Source organism: Coprinopsis cinerea, assembly GCF_000182895.1.
Source record: "Coprinopsis cinerea okayama7#130 chromosome 6 map unlocalized cont3.6, whole genome shotgun sequence".
In the NCBI taxonomy this organism is placed as follows: Eukaryota; Fungi; Basidiomycota; class Agaricomycetes; order Agaricales; family Psathyrellaceae; genus Coprinopsis; species Coprinopsis cinerea.
In genome coordinates this window covers 1,697,774-1,712,862 of record NW_003307539.1, presented here as the reverse complement: position 1 = coordinate 1,712,862, position 15,089 = coordinate 1,697,774, and the positions used below count along the sequence as shown (strand labels likewise).

The window sequence follows — 15,089 nt, the reverse complement described above, 5'->3', positions numbered from 1 at the left end:
CTTTACGAAATCCAGGAGCTTTAAATCTACAACGCGAGATACTAATTGCCGACAACCTGATTTATCTCGACCAACAGTACAAATTGCGCTTCAAGCACTGACTAGAACGCGAAATCAGTGCCATCGCGAAAGAGAAAGTTCAAAAGACCCTTACTCGCACGGTGTATTTTGAGCTCCATCTGCTTGAGGGCGCCCGCAATTGACCTTGAGGACCCGACAAGAGTAACACGCGATCTTATTCTTCTCCCTCGGCCGCCTTTTGCTCGGCTGTCCCCCCGCAGTTTTAGCTTTTGCATCCTTCCTAGGGCGACCAGCTTTTCTACGCGTGGGTGGCACCGGTGCGGAGGTCGTTCCGTCGACAACCTGAGAGCCAGTAACCGGAGGGTGAAATGCCGACTTCATGGCTTCGACATGCGCACTAAGCTCGGAATAGGACGACAACCCAATGGTGGGAGACTGAGGCAGGGGACCCGGATCACCCTCGTTGGTGAGCGGAAGATCGGCGCGGGGTTGGACACTGTCATCCAGAACTTGAGCACCAGCACCCACACACGATGGATCAGGCTCCGGCGAAGTGTATCCAGTGGGAAGATAGACAGACGGCACACTCTCGTCATCGTACCCCGGAAGAGTCTGAGGCTGCCACAGCGCCTGCCAGTGTACAGCCACACGCGCACACAGACATCCAAATTAGTAAACCGATTTCCAATGTCGAGAGAGGGGGTGACATGAGGTGACACATACCGCCGTGTTGAAACTTGAGTCGTCCCAATACTGCTGCGCCGGAAGCTGTCGTGGACGAGACGGATGCTATGTGGTCCAAACATCCAAAAAGGTAACCATATTGCCAAAAGCACGCGCGTTGAGCGTGGATGTCGCGGAAGAGGATATCGGATGGACGCACGATTTCGTCACATTGGAAAGCTAGTTGTTGGGATAGGATGTCCATGTAGTCCTCCACTGGTACGAAGTCGCCGGTGATGAGCTGTATATGGATGCCGTACACTGACGAGAGTCCTGTCTGGGAAAATATGGGGCGGTCAGAACGTGGGGCGAAAGAGATGTGGGGGGCGTACTTCATCGAAAGCCTTGAGCGTTGCTACAGGTTCACCTCCTGGGTCCATAGAATCAGAACAGCTATAACCTTCAGGTGCCTGAGTACCACAAGTTTTCACGATACTCCAGTAGACACCTTACTGTAGTGAAGATCGACAAGATCAGCTATCGACGCCGGCCCTTCGTCGTAGTTAACATCGCAGTCCATCGTCAAAAAAACGAGAGGTCAGCGGAAGGATACTCAACCAAAGACGGTGCTGGGAAAGAAACGAAGGGGGCGTTCGGTCGACAGAAAAACACTGCTCAAATATTCCGTCTGTCCTCAACGAACCAAACGAAGACCAATCAATTCACACACACACACACACCCCACTCCCACCAAAGATTAACTTGCAATTGATGAGACCCATAGAGCCAAAAAGAAGCTTCTCCTCCTATGAAGCTGGGAACGCTGACACCGGCTTTTAGGCACCGCCAAGGTTCGATACCCATGCCCTCAGACCTATTCACTGGAAATTGGGATCAGAAAATCCCTCCGCCCTGGTTCCTTCTTCCTTCTTCGACCCAAAATGGGTTTAGCTTCGAACGCTTGGAGGCTCCGAAAGGTTTCGAACTTCGCATCTGGGAATGGTTGAAATTAAGGATTTATGTAGTGGCAATCACACACGTTTCGAAATTTCAACTTATCACATCAGGATGGGTTCGATTCTTTACATACATACCATGTAACCGCGTTGTCAGAGTTCCCAAATCCCAATGATAGTACGCGACCTACAATGCGACCAACCGCACTGATGGACTCCTACATAGCGTCTTTGTGTTGTGAGTACACCTCGAACTCCTTTCTCCAGCACAGGCCACAGTTAGAAACCCACCTCCAATCTCTCATTAATTTCACGACTCGAATCCTTTTACGCAAACACTTCAAAGCCCAATGACAATGACGATTTGATCCCGTCCATGTTTAGATGATCGCCCACACCTCTGGTCTCTGGTCCCTGGACTCCGTCTCGGTGGTTTTGAAAGCTCGATTGTTGAATCAAGTTATAGATAACAGCATTTCGCCGCCGCTGTGACACACTCTTTTTCGTTTCCGAATCTTTCGTGACATGTAGATGCAGCCTGAACGTGAGCCCCAACCATATGTATCTCTGCGAAGGGTAGTAAACGATCAGTAAAGGCCCGTGAGCAGTGACGACGGTAGGGAGAAATAAACACCATGTCTGAATCGTCAGCTGTCCCATGGGACCTCCTAAAGACGATTATGCGTCAAACACGACACATACGAGCCATACCACCGGTAATTTTTAATTCATACATACCACCATCCTCCTCGCCTGAAGACAAGAATCGCTTGTCGGCTTTGTGGCGTCCAAAAAGAATTCGAAGGACCGTAACCAACCACTCTGAAGTTCAGAATCTTTCGATCGCAGCGCCCATCTGTCAGTAATAGGCGTCCAAATCCTGTCTTCGACACTCGCGTTGCTTCCTGCCCATTAGCCTATGGCATGGAGGGTCCGAATTTCGAAATCACCGGGGGCACGATTCAGACGCCCGCCCTGGTCAACAGGGGCTCCAGTCATCTGCATTGCCAAAAAAGTAGTAGTAATGTCGACTCCAGCCTGTAGAGGGTATAGTAGTACAAACGAACGCTGATTAGTATAATTAATTACTCCACTTCCGTCGACAATTAGTCCGCATCGCGGATGGCGACATTGACGAAGAGGGTGGAGAACAGATGCTGATTCATCTGCGCATCGTGGAGAGGGAGATGGCGATATCCTACAAACGTAAAGAAAACACCGACGATGAGCAACCGAACACCGAACGCATAAGAAAAAGGAAAAAAAAAATAAAAAAATAAAAACAAAACAAAACACCAACGCACCTTGATTCAAGCTCCCAAGCGGGATACAATACATCGCCAACGGCTCATCATCCTCATCCTCCTTCCCCTCCTGCCTAACCGCAACATTCACAAAAATCAAATCCATCATCCCACCCACACAATCAAACGGCAAATGCAACTGCTCATTCCACGTGGGATTGAACCCATTATCAGTCACTACCTGCGTCTTCATCTTCACCGTCCGCGCCGACGTCGCCGTCGTCGTGTTCCCCTCGCTCGGGGAGTGGTACTCGGCACCCTCGGCTTTGGCGCTCTCCGGGAGGAAGGGAGAGTTCGTCCAGTCAGGGATTAGGAGCGAGACTTCGACGAAGGGGTCTGGAATTGATTTGCCGAATACTTCGTTCCCTTTGGAGTCACGGAGGGGAGGGAGCTGTTGGGCGGAGATAATCTGGTTTAAAGGAGGTAGGTGGTTGGTTAGTAAGTACGTCATAAAAGCGATTATCAGTTCAATCAGTTCATGAGACTGAAATGAAATGAAGATGGCATGGAAGAGAATGGTGATACGTACTGTGATATCCAAAAAGTGCTTGGTTCGCTTGGAGAAGAGGTCCTTGTCGAGCGAACGGAGAGCTTCAGGCTTGAGGATGTACCCAGAGCGACCATTCCTCTGGAACATCGCCTGGTTCATCACATATCCCAGATCTAAAAACCCGGCGTCCTAAGTATCCCACTCAAGCCCAACCCACCACCACATCAGAACTCACCAAACGTCTGCCAATTAATAGCCACAACCTGCGCCCCACTAGCCCAGTACCGATGGGGCTCAAAATTCGTCGAGTTCACCCGCGTACCCTTGGGGTAAATCCGAACCAGATGCCCCTGCGTATGCCTAATCAAATCCCACATCCCCACCTTCAACAGCTTGTTCGCCGAGTACTCTGAGAGCGAGAAGATGTGCTCCGGGGCATACTGGACTTCATCGTTGAGACCATGACACTTGACGCCGATGGTGTACACCAAGAGCGAGGCGAGGCGGAAGGACATCTTGACCTTGGGCTTGGCGGGCTTGGGATCCTTGCCCCGCATCTTGCGCCACCTAGACTTGAGCGCGCCCAGAGCACCGGGCTTGGACTCGCCAGCGTCGTCGTCGGTGGATTCGTTCGTAGACTCTGAGGAGGGATCGGCTTCGAGGACGGCGGCCTTCTCTTCTGCCCTCTTCGCTTTGGCCTTGGCCAGCTGCTCGACGACGTAGAGGTTCTTGGCCTGTTATAAGTAATCGATATCGATGAACGTCAGGAAGGGTTTAGCGCGGGATACGTCTATGAAATCGTACCTTGAGAAGGATCTTGTGTTTGAGATCCTCAGGGCTGGGCAGGTGGGTGAGCTGTGGTCGACCGTTGACCGGAGCCTGGATCAAGGCGTCGCCCCAGACCTCCGTCATGACATCCACCATCTTCTCTTGCTGAGCGAGGCCGCAATGGACTTCGGCGGACACCAGTAGAGGATAGGGCGAAGTCGTGAACCCGTACTTCATGATCGCGACGCAGACATCGCGCAACGGGACCTTGGAGGTCAGAGTCTTGCCGTGGAAAATGACGGGTTCGTCATCGCCGTCGTAGATGTCCACTAGATGCGCATGTTAAAGAGTAGCTCGAAACCATGGTCGATGGGGAAACGTACACTCGACGCTGCGGCAGCTGTGAAGCAAGGCTCGGATGTATCCTTCGATGGTACTGACTCCTGTGAGCTGATTACCGACGAGGTAGGTGTTGTGAGAGGATGAGATGAAGTATTCGGAGATGGGCTTGGTCATGTCTTGCCAGATGGGCTTGCCCTCCTCGGCGAAGGCGGCATTGTCTGGGGAGGTTAGGAATTTGGTGAATGCGTCCAAGGTCAGGGCACCCGAAGGCTCGTTGGGAGATGTCGAATCCGCTGATGTAGCATATTTGTCGAAGACTGCCCGAAGCTCGTCGGTTGAAAGCGGGGACTTCAGGGAAGCTCAGAAGACCGTCCACATCGCGACAAACTGGTGTACACACCTTCTGGACCTCCTTGATGAACTTCTCGAAGGCAGCAAAATCGAATTTACCGCCGCTCTGCCCTGCGATCTGACCGTAAATCTGTTCGACATCAGGTCGACGCTTGAGCTTCTTGACGAATCGTTGGAACGCGGGGTAGTCAAGATGGCCTTTGTTCTCCGTGTCAGCTTCCTTCACGGTCGTCAGTCCCGCTAGAAATGGACACACAACCAATACACACACCTTGAACAGCTGCTGAAGCCGAGGGGTAGGGATATTCGCGTGGAGTCGCTTGCAGAGACGGTCGACATCATCAAAGTCGAGGACCTGGTCGCCTTCCTCATCAGCCCCTTTCCAATACTGTCTCTCCCAGACCTCCTCTCGCGTTTCCATATTCCCCAGCCCGGTGGTGAGGCCCTGTCGGACCGAGTGCAACTTGCGTAGAGTGGTATCCCAGGCATGGAAGGCGTCACGCGTGTCTGCGAGGATGTGGAGGGTCTTATAGGCGCCGCCGAGGATGTAGATGACGGTGATCCATCGACTCTCCGCTTCCTCCGGCTGCTCGAACTGGTTGCAATAGTATCGTGCATCTTCGCCAGAGCGCATCTCCTTGATGGCCTCGATCGGTACTACATAGTCTTTAGTTAGAACTCGTGGATAGGGGCCGTAGTTGACATACCCAGCCCGCCCTTCTTCGACTTGTAAAGGAGGCGTCCCTCGTCAGGGTCGATCCGGAACACGACTCGTTTCTTCCCCTTCTTCGAGATCTTGGTCATTTCAGTGCCGTTCAAGACGATATCGGGGATCGAGAATGGCGAAGCATCGTCGGTGGGATGGGGAACACCCGACGTGTCTTTCGGCGCCTCCGACTTGAGGATTTCTGCACTCATTCTGGCGAACTCTTTGGCTTTCCTGGACAGGCGGTTAGCTGGACTGTGTTGGGAGGGTATCTTGGTGGATTTGGAGATGGTTCAGATGGAAGAGATGAAGCAAAAGGTGGCCGCTCAGGGTCCACCGTAGGCTGTCCATCGCATCGATAACAGTGCCACCGTCCCACTCTGATGAGGTCCACGACACGTGATGGGACGCGTCCACGGAGGCCAAGAGATGTTCGACGCGTTCTAGAGTCGAACAGCACTGCAGCCGTTCCTGTACAGGCTAGGGGTCAATGAGCGTCTGGCGAGGTCAATTTGGCTGTACACTCACCGATGTTTTGCCAGTGTCAGGCAAAGATGAAACAGGGTGAGATGAACTTCAGAAAACCTCTGGCGAAGGCCGTAGCGAGTGAGCTATTTTTGGAACAACACCGCTACACCAGGCGTGTGCACGGTTGCTGACGATCAGACCGACAGAGTTCGTCCACTGTGTGTGCATCACAGCTCACAGTAGCACAACACGATCGTCTCCTGTTGGCGCAACAGATACATCTCAGACCTTGCGTTTCGAGGACGTTTATCCATGGTAGAGTCTACTTGCAGGTCGGCCTTGACAGAACAGCGGTCTTTGAGCTTGAAACTTCTGAAACGTTGAAGGATGATGCAAGTGGAAGAAGAACCACAGCGCCGGTCGAAAAATCTGACACCGTGAGCTTCTTCGATTGAAGCGGAGTTTGTCGCATTTCAGCCCAGACTGCTTGGGCGCTTAAGTACTGACGGCTCGGTTCATTCATGAATATCATAGTGGTAGTAAGGCGAATATCGAGTATACGTCCAAAGCTGTGGCGAGATGCACTTCCCATTACTCCTTCGATTCTCCAGGCAGCTCATGTCCACCCAAACACTCTTCTGTGCACGTATGATCCTCAGGATCGTAAACAGTCCATTCGCTCGCCGGCGAGCTCGTCGTCACTAGAATTCGGTCAGCACAAACTCGAACTTTGGATCTCTGAACAGTGCTCACCGATAATGCGGTAGTCATCTCGATATGCGACGACTTCCCAACCCTCTTCGACCATCTTCTCTTTCCATCGTTTGGACATGTACCATACCAGGTTCCCGTTCCGAGGTTCCTCCAACGACTGTGTGATGATTTGAATCTCGTCTTCCCCATCGTCGGGAAGCTCCTCATCGTCCTCGTTTGCTTCCTCGGTGGTGTCAGTGACTTCGCCTTGGTTACTGCCCTTCTCAGCGGCGTCGGACAATGGTACACCTGGTGTCTGGGCGCCCTCTTCGCTACCACTGCCATTCGCTGTGCTTAAATAATGGGCTGGAGCCTGTGGGGCAGATTCACCGTTCTGCGGTTTAGAGGCTTGACCCTCAGCGTTTTCAACAGGGTCGTCTGAGCTGACTTCTGTTGTACCCGTAGAGGTGTCGTTGGTGGGCTTCTCAGCTTGATCATCTCCCTGGTCCTCCGACGGAGGGTCGTCGACTCCACCTCCACTTTCCGTCTTCTCGCCGCCTTCAGAGTGGGTACCAGCCTCTTCCCCCTCTCCACCACGCTTCTTCTCATCAACACCCTGACCCTCTTTATTCTGACACCCACCATTCGCTTCTCCATCTTCCAAAGTGGTCTTTTCGCCATCGCCACCGTCGTCCACCTTCCCCTCTTCCACCTCCGCCTCCACCTCCGCCTCCTCTCCCTTCCCCTCTTCCACATTCCCTTCTTCTCCCTTCTCTTCTCCCTTCTCCTTCTCATCAGGCTCAGCTGTAGGTTCACTCCTTACCCACTCAACTTCATAGCACTTATACACCCCCTCCCCCTCCTCCCCTCCCTCCAGCCTCCGATGCAACCTCTCCACCATCCTCCACACCGGCACCCCCCTCCTCGGCCTAAAAAACACCAACTGCACCGCCTTACTATACTTCGGGCCCAAATACTCATCCCCAGCCAACTCCACCGGGGCCTGGTACGTCTCAACCTCGTCTTCCCACTTCGCCTTGAACCGGTCGGGGAGCGCTACCGGAAAGGGTAGTGCACGCCAAACGAGAGCTAGGGTCGCCTCCACTTCCGCTTGGAGGAACTGGAGGTCGATGGTTCTTGGTGTGGGTGTGGGCGACCCGGGGGGCTCGCACCCGTGTTCGCAGATCTCGCGGGGTAGAGTCCCGTGGTACGCTCTAACCCTCGTCTCAATCCTTCCTTCCACTAGATCACCCACGAAATCACCCATCCAATGGCCAGGGAACCCCACGCGGTGGAGGTGCACCAGAAACTCGAAGAACCCGCCTAAAGTCAAGGACGTGGCTTGGTCGTTCGGGGGAGCATCGGCCTGGCCGTCGGAGATGATGGCGAAGAGGAGGGAGGTGAGCCAGTTGATGAGAGCGTCTTTGGAGGCTAGCTCTTTGAGTGGTCGGGGGAGCTGCGGAGGGCGGAAGTAGATGGGGATGTTGTAGACGTCGTTGGGGTTGTAGAAGACTGTTAGACCGAGGAACTTGGGGATGTCACGGGCTTGAAGGAGTGTATGCCTATTCAATTTCGACGCCATCATTCCATGAGTAGATGTAGGAGAATAATCAAGAGAAGGTAGGACTCACTGGTAGTAGAAATGCGCCACCGAAACCCTCTTGTCTCCCGGACGCATATTCGTATCCATCATGACCTCCGCTTTGTCGACCACATCCACAAAAGGCAGGATCGACGTCGCAATCGGTATAAGACCCTGATTCTGATCCCTACAAAAACCACCAACTCAGCTCTCCTCCTCCTCAAAGCATATCCCAAAATCAACACCTACGGCAACGTATTCATCCCCACCCTCATATACTTCCTCGGGAACCCCTCCGGCCTAGGCCCCAGATCCCCTTCAACAAGCAACGGCATCGCCCTATACACATCCCCCACCAGAATCTCCACCGTCAGCTTCTCACCCCACCACGCCATCACGTCCGACGCGAGCATAAACCAATTCGTCGCGATCGCGATAGCCGTTTTGCCGGGAGACATCTGCTTGTCCTTGACGGCTTCGCGGGTTTTGGTGAGGAAGCGGAAGAGGGCGTCGAACGGGTTGTCGGTGACGCGGGGGTAGGGCTCTGTGGAGTCGTCCACTAGGTTGAGTGGGTCCTATGAATCACAGTTCGTTGGTATTTACTCTCGATGAATAGGAAAGTGGAAAAAGGACGTACGAAAAGCGCAACATTCACAGCCCAAGTAGTCTCAATCTCCTCCTCAGCAGCCATCGCCAGCTCCCTCGACGGCACACCCCTACACTTCACATACTTCGCCACCGCCGGATGCCTCCCCAAAAGATTCTTCGGCGGGAACAACACCCTCAACTTCAAATGACACTCCACCAGCTCCTTATCCACATCGTTGTAGATAGGTTCTGACGACCCTGGGCGCTGGTCCACATCCTTAACGCCCTTAGCTAAGAGAGCTGAGGGTTTCTCGGGGAGACGTTTGACTGGGTGGCGGTCGCTTATGGGGTTGGACGCAAGGAAGTCTTTGACGGTTCGAAGAGACCGGACTGTGGACCAGAGCCGCAGGAAATAGGTGATAGGCTCGATCGACGATGCTGAGATGTGGATGGAAGAGAAGAGGTGTGTTCGGCCTTCAGCTAGGAGTGCGAGGAGGGCGTCGATGGCCTGCTGGACCCTAGACCACGAGCTGCATTCAGTACCCCAGTACCAAAGCCTTCCGAAAAAGGCTTGACATACCAATCAGCACAATACCCGGGCATAATCAAGGTCGTATGCAAGAATAGCAGCGTCGCAACAATCTCCGAAACACCCTTCTCCTCCTTTGCCCTCTTCTTCTCCTGTAGCCTCTCAAGCAACCACAACGTGATCAAGAACCTCGAAACCAGAGCAGGCTCAATCTCGACGGCTGTAACGTGTAGATTGCGTTCGCTTGCTCGGAGGCCAGACCGTCCCATCGAGGTGACGTCTTTGAGGAACTTGCCGTGGGTGATGATGTTGCCCAGGACGTTTCTCCCTACAAAAACAACAGGAAATTGAGCCCTGCTTTTGTGGTATGAGGTATTGCGAGGAGGAGGGCGTACCGTCACCAAATCCTGCAATGAGAATCGCCGAACTTCCAACCAGGACAGCACGTCCATTTCGTTTCTCGATAGGAAGCCCACTGGCGTCTTTAGTATTGATATCGACAATGAGGTTCTCCGTAATGGAGTAAAACGGTTCCGCTTCGAACTACAACAAATGATAAGCCACCCGCAAAGTTACCATACAATAGAGACGACACTCACCTTCCTCAGATGCGCATTCTTATGCCTACCAGAAGCAACACCAATCAGCTTCCCTTTCCCACTTGAACCTCAAAAGAGAAAGCGAAAGCTCACAATTCAGCTTTAAGAATCGGAATACTCCACAAATGCCGCCCCGCCTTCACAACCTTCTCCTTCTCTTCCTCCGTCCGCTCCTCCTCAACATTCCGAAACTGCTTCCAAACCACTCCAAAAGACGCGTCAAAAACCGGGTTATCACCTTCAAGTCCTCTCTCGATGAACCCGTCAATCGCGGTGGCAATCTGCGCCGCCAACCTCTCCTGCGCCGCATTCACCTGCACTTGTGCTGGTGGAGAATTCGTCGCGTCTGAAGCCCCATCCGAGTCCAACCTCCTCTGGTACGCATCATATATGCGAGCCCTGGCATACAAACTCGCAACCTGCACAGCAACATCGTCACTATCGATGATCGCCTTCGGACTGATCTTCTGCCACGCAACCCTCGCAGTCTTGACACAAGCTTCGTATTTGCCCTGTTCGAAAAAGGCTTTCGCGAGGTTCAAAGCGTATTTGGGTTCTTTCGGGGCGAGCTTCGAGGCCTATAGTAATCCGTAGCTTTAGCATAGGTGCGCAGAGTAGCAGGATACGTGTCAACGTACTTCGCTGAATCGTTTCTGAGCCCTATTTGATAAGGTCAATCAGCAGTGAGCTGGAAAGTCGCGTCAAGGAGGAAGACGTGGCGTACCCCAGAAAGTCGCAACGTCTGAAGAGTTCTTCGCCAGCAGTATGGGCAGCTTCAGCCATAGTCGATTAACGTGGTCGAGAGGCAACCTGTCTAGCTCAGGGTCCCTACATACTGCGCCTTGCGCCTGCCCCGTGGCCATCGTGAATGAAGAGGTTCATCGACAGGAGAGGCCCGCCATCTGCCTTGGCATCATCGTCCTAAGCGACCCCGACTCGGGAAACGTGCCTTGTCGCTGGAACGCACTGTGGAGTATGGAAACCACACCACTGGGATTATAGAGACCTGCATAGGCCATGAGTGTACATACAGCTCCTGAAGATGCGCGAGCATCGAAGCGTCAAAATGTCGGGCGCCAAACCATTAGCCGCTCGTCCTTTCCTCATCATGGCGCCTAAAACCAGACAAAAGAGCAAAACAGTGAGCCAAATTGCGCAGAGGTTAAAAGCACTATCGCGGAAAAAGAAGGAGGATAACATGAGGCACTATACCAACGAAAGGAAAAGCAAAATTAAATTAGCGTTGCATCAAGGGGGAATCGAACCCCCGGCGGATCGAGTCAATCTCGATATGAGTGGCAACGATCCAGGTTACCACTACCCCATTGATGCTTGTGTTTCAGGTTCCCCGCTGAATGACTCGTAGGTCTAGACTGAAAGAAGCCCCAGCTTGCGCGAGCGTTGAAATATTGAATATTACACTCGAGTCGCGATCATGACCATTGCTATCTGTTCACGAAATCGTCTGTGCCTAGGCTACTGGAATATAGATTACGGATCACTAACTACTAGTCCTAAAGCTATATAGTAGGGGAAACGAAGATTAACCACAACTGTCTACCGCGCGCTGCCACCTATGAGCGAGCTCTCTTGGTTGGTCTACCAGAGTCATCCAGAGGAGTCCCGAGCCGCCTTTTCTCCCCCTTGCTGGTGTTGTCGCGAATTGACCGGCTTTGTATGAAGTTAGTTAAGAGTTCCATGATACTCGCGTAGCCTTGCGTCTGTGCTGTAGATAGAGCTGTGTCTCCAGCTTTGTTGGCAGCTTCAACGTCAATCCCTGGACACTCGAGGAGCTGCGCTACGACGGCTTCATGACCTTTAGCGGACGCCACGATCAAGGTAGTATCGCAATTGTTGTCGGCTGTATTCGTGTCAACTCCGTATTCAAGCAACAGTCTGACTATGTCTCCGTGGCCGTTTCGCGAGGCGCACATGAGTGCAGTCCATCCGTCGTTCTTCGCAGCGTCGACGTTGATGCCATGGACCTGGAGGAGTTCCTTGACCACTCCATCGTGGCCATTTTCCGCAGCTACCATGAGCGCACTCCACCCGTCGTTGGCCGCAGCGTCGACATCGATGCCATGAACCTGGAGGAGCTGGTTGACCACTCCATCGTGGCCGTGTTGCGAGGCCAGCATGAGTGCAGTCCACCCCTCGTCGTCCGCAGCGTTGACGTTGATGTCATGAACCTGGAGGAGCTGCCTGACCACTCCATCGTGGCCATCTTCCGAGGCTAGCATGAGTGCAGTCCACCCCTCGTCGTCCGCGGCGTTGACATCGATGCCATAGACCTGGAGCAGCTGCCTGACCACTCCATCGCGACCGTATTGTGAGGCTACCATGAGTGCAGTCCGCCCGTCGTTGAGTGTAGCATTGACGTCGATGCCGTGGACCTGGAGGAGCTTCCTGACCACTCCATCGTGACCGTTTTGCGAGGCTACCATGAGTGCAGTCCACCCGTTGTTCTTCGCAGCGTCGACGTTGATACCATGGACCTGGAGGAGCTCCTTGACCACTCCATCGTGGCCGTTTTGAGAGGCCACGACGAGCGCAGTCCCCCCGTCGTTGGCCGCAGCGTTGACGTCGATGCCATGGAACTGGAGGAGCTGCCTGACCACTCCGTCGTGGCCTTCTTCCGAGGCTAGCATGAGTGCAGTCCACCCCTCGTTGTCCGCAGCGTTGACATCGATTCCATAGACCTGGAGGAGCTCCTTGACGACCTCACCACGTCCCAACAATGACGCTAGGAGTAACGCCGTGCTACCGTCTCTGTCCCTCGCATTGGCATTAATGCTGTGAATTGTAAGAATCCTTTTCACGAAATCGACATGACCATCAGTGGATGCTATTGTTAGTGCTGTGGAACCTAGCATCGTTGTTGCATTGACTCCAATACTGTTGAAGGCTTGTTCAGCTGGCTGGCGGCTACTCTCGGACAAGGTTTGGCGGGGTGCAAAGGCATGGGACAAGTATATCGACATGCCATAGTTGGCAGCGACGTGGAGGGGCTTCAGTAGGTCCAAGCCGTTCCATGTGAGGCGGGGGAATGAGCTGCACTGCCTTAGAAAGGCCATTGCAGTGTCGACAGCTTCGGGTCCATCTCCACACTCCAGAACATGGGTGCCCCAATGGTGGTAGGCGTAACCCAGCAGAGGTTCTTTTCGAATGTGGGCGACAAAGTCTTCGCGCTCTACGATGGTATAACGAGGGAGATTGTTGTCGGCCATGCGCTGCGCCAACACTTTGCTGATGAAGAGGTGGGGTTGGGGAAAGTCCTTGAGCAGAAATGGTTCAAGTGCGTCTCTAGCTGTCAAATCTAGATCGGGGGGAGTCAGCAGGCAATCATACCGCGACACACAGGCACGACACTCACGAACAAGTCGAACGACGTCACTTTCCGTGTCCACCTCGACGAGACCACAGCAGAGGTCAACGATCGAGTCTTTGTCCGGCATAAGCGACTTCTCAACGCTGAAGGTTTCCGGGTTTACACCCAGCGCGGCCTGAAGGTCCCGCAACGACAATGACCCACGGGTAAAGACGAGCCAAAAGAGCACTTGCTTGGCTATCACCACGAGTTCCGGGTCCTGGTTCTCGATCCGAGCGATGCTAGCAGCGTACATCCCCTCTATTCCTGCGGGAAACTGTTCGAGCTTCGCTTCTACGGCAGCCAGTGACAAACAGCTGCGTAAGGCCTCGATTTGCAAAGCTGCGTGGAGAAACCTAGATACAGCTGTGTGAGGGAGGCCCTCAGATAGACAAACACGAGCCACTCACATTCCAGCCGCCTTCTCAGCTATCATCGCAATGACCTCCTCCCGATACAGGTGACTCTCCAAAACCCGACGTAGGCCCTTGTACCGTCTCAGCCGGTCATCGATGAGCAGTCGGAGGTCTTCGTCCTGCGCCAACAAGTTCACATACTTGGCGTTCCTCAACTCCGTCCGCAGGTCCTCCAGTGGGCGGGACGCGAAGATCAAGTTCCCCTGTAGCTGTCCCAAGGCCAGAATCAGGTCGAACTGGTACTTGCGATCGACTTCGTCTACACCGTCGACGACGTAGTAGATGCGATCAAAATGACCCTCCAGCCTGAGGAGCATGTTCATAAGATCTTCGTCAGAGGGGCTGGTTCTCTCGAGTCGACCACGTCGATAAAGGGGCTTGACGAAGTCCACGAGGTCACGGCTGTGACGTTGAAGAATTTGGAGAATGAACCATTTCAGAATGTCGCCAATCGAGAGAGCTTCATTGTAACGGTTGTAGATGTACAGCACGCAGATCTTGTGGTCAACAGATTCCTCAAGTGGTAGGAGGTCATCGACCACCCGCGACCTGGGAATCAGTCAGCAATCCGTCTATTCCCAATTGCTCCGCTCTTACATTAAAACTGTCTTCCCAGCACCAGCTTTACGATTCATCAAACTCGATAGTTACTGCTGTGAACGCAAGTAAACTTACGGATTCCGGTAGCACAGAGAACAGCACCCTTTGTGGCTTTCCATTCTTGATACTCCTTGCTGTTGACGAACCAGTTTCCGGTCGCAGGGATCCGTTTCTTCCTCACGTCGATGTGAATTGCTCTCGAGTTCGACTTGAGATCGAAATAAGTCGTAATATCGGATATCAGGGAATCTAGATAGGTAGGTCGTAAGTTAACAGCAGTCTGGGGGCTCCACGGACCAGGGTGGGTCAGCTACTCACCACGATCTTCGGTCGAGTTTCGACGTTCGGCGTGGGGATGGATATTATAGATGATATGATCTCCTCCGATTACTGTCCCTCCGGTTATGGTGTTTCCTTCCCCCAAGCTGACGTTCGGGACTGTGCCGCCCGCATTGCGCGCAGCAGGAAGCGATTTATTCCTCCCCGCAACAGACATAGTTGACGGTCCTGTAAGCCAAGTCAGAAGACAGCAAGCGACGCTATCTCTCTGTACCCACCCAATCCAAGTCCAATCCAGCAGAGCGCTCAGGTGGTGACCAAGAGAGGGCGGCAGGAAAGCAAGTGCGCTGGAGTGAGATGGCGATAA

The 15,089-nt window shown here is 53.3% G+C and overlaps 4 protein-coding genes and 1 non-coding gene across 5 annotated transcripts; all 5 read right to left on the bottom strand.

Moving 5' to 3' along the window:
* Positions 1-150: 150 nt before the first annotated feature.
* On the bottom strand, positions 151-1,264 carry CC1G_09462 (hypothetical protein; the record flags this gene model as incomplete). The annotated part of the gene is made up of 4 exons (XM_001840526.2): positions 151-651; positions 905-1,021; positions 1,077-1,144; positions 1,198-1,264. 4 exons carry the CDS (start codon positions 1,262-1,264, stop codon positions 151-153), a joined length of 753 nt encoding a protein of 250 aa, XP_001840578.2.
* A 1,482-nt stretch (positions 1,265-2,746) lies between these two features.
* On the bottom strand, positions 2,747-6,383 carry CC1G_09463 (1-phosphatidylinositol-4,5-bisphosphate phosphodiesterase 1; the record flags this gene model as incomplete). The annotated part of the gene is made up of 11 exons (XM_001840527.2): positions 2,747-2,838; positions 2,945-3,353; positions 3,474-3,607; positions 3,670-4,168; positions 4,239-4,531; positions 4,586-4,892; positions 4,945-5,115; positions 5,167-5,552; positions 5,603-5,835; positions 6,130-6,175; positions 6,308-6,383. The coding sequence occupies 11 exons, from the start codon at positions 6,381-6,383 to the stop codon at positions 2,747-2,749; spliced, it is 2,646 nt and encodes an 881-aa protein (XP_001840579.2).
* A 277-nt stretch (positions 6,384-6,660) lies between these two features.
* CC1G_09464 (hypothetical protein) lies at positions 6,661-10,843 on the bottom strand (the record flags this gene model as incomplete). Its single annotated transcript, XM_001840528.2, has 11 exons — positions 6,661-6,770; positions 6,823-8,324; positions 8,394-8,531; positions 8,594-8,919; positions 8,982-9,450; positions 9,513-9,789; positions 9,857-10,004; positions 10,061-10,085; positions 10,154-10,638; positions 10,699-10,720; positions 10,785-10,843. 11 exons carry the CDS (start codon positions 10,841-10,843, stop codon positions 6,661-6,663), a joined length of 3,561 nt encoding a protein of 1,186 aa, XP_001840580.2.
* Positions 10,844-11,304: 461 nt separating this feature from the next.
* CC1G_20227 lies at positions 11,305-11,392 on the bottom strand. The gene has a single exon. It is a non-coding gene; the product is annotated as a tRNA-Gly (tRNA).
* Positions 11,393-11,634: 242 nt separating this feature from the next.
* CC1G_09466 (ankyrin repeat domain-containing protein 50) lies at positions 11,635-14,939 on the bottom strand (the record flags this gene model as incomplete). The annotated part of the gene is made up of 7 exons (XM_001840530.2): positions 11,635-13,376; positions 13,434-13,563; positions 13,618-13,783; positions 13,838-14,392; positions 14,441-14,465; positions 14,519-14,692; positions 14,762-14,939. 7 exons carry the CDS (start codon positions 14,937-14,939, stop codon positions 11,635-11,637), a joined length of 2,970 nt encoding a protein of 989 aa, XP_001840582.2.
* Between the last annotated feature and the right edge of the window lie 150 nt (positions 14,940-15,089).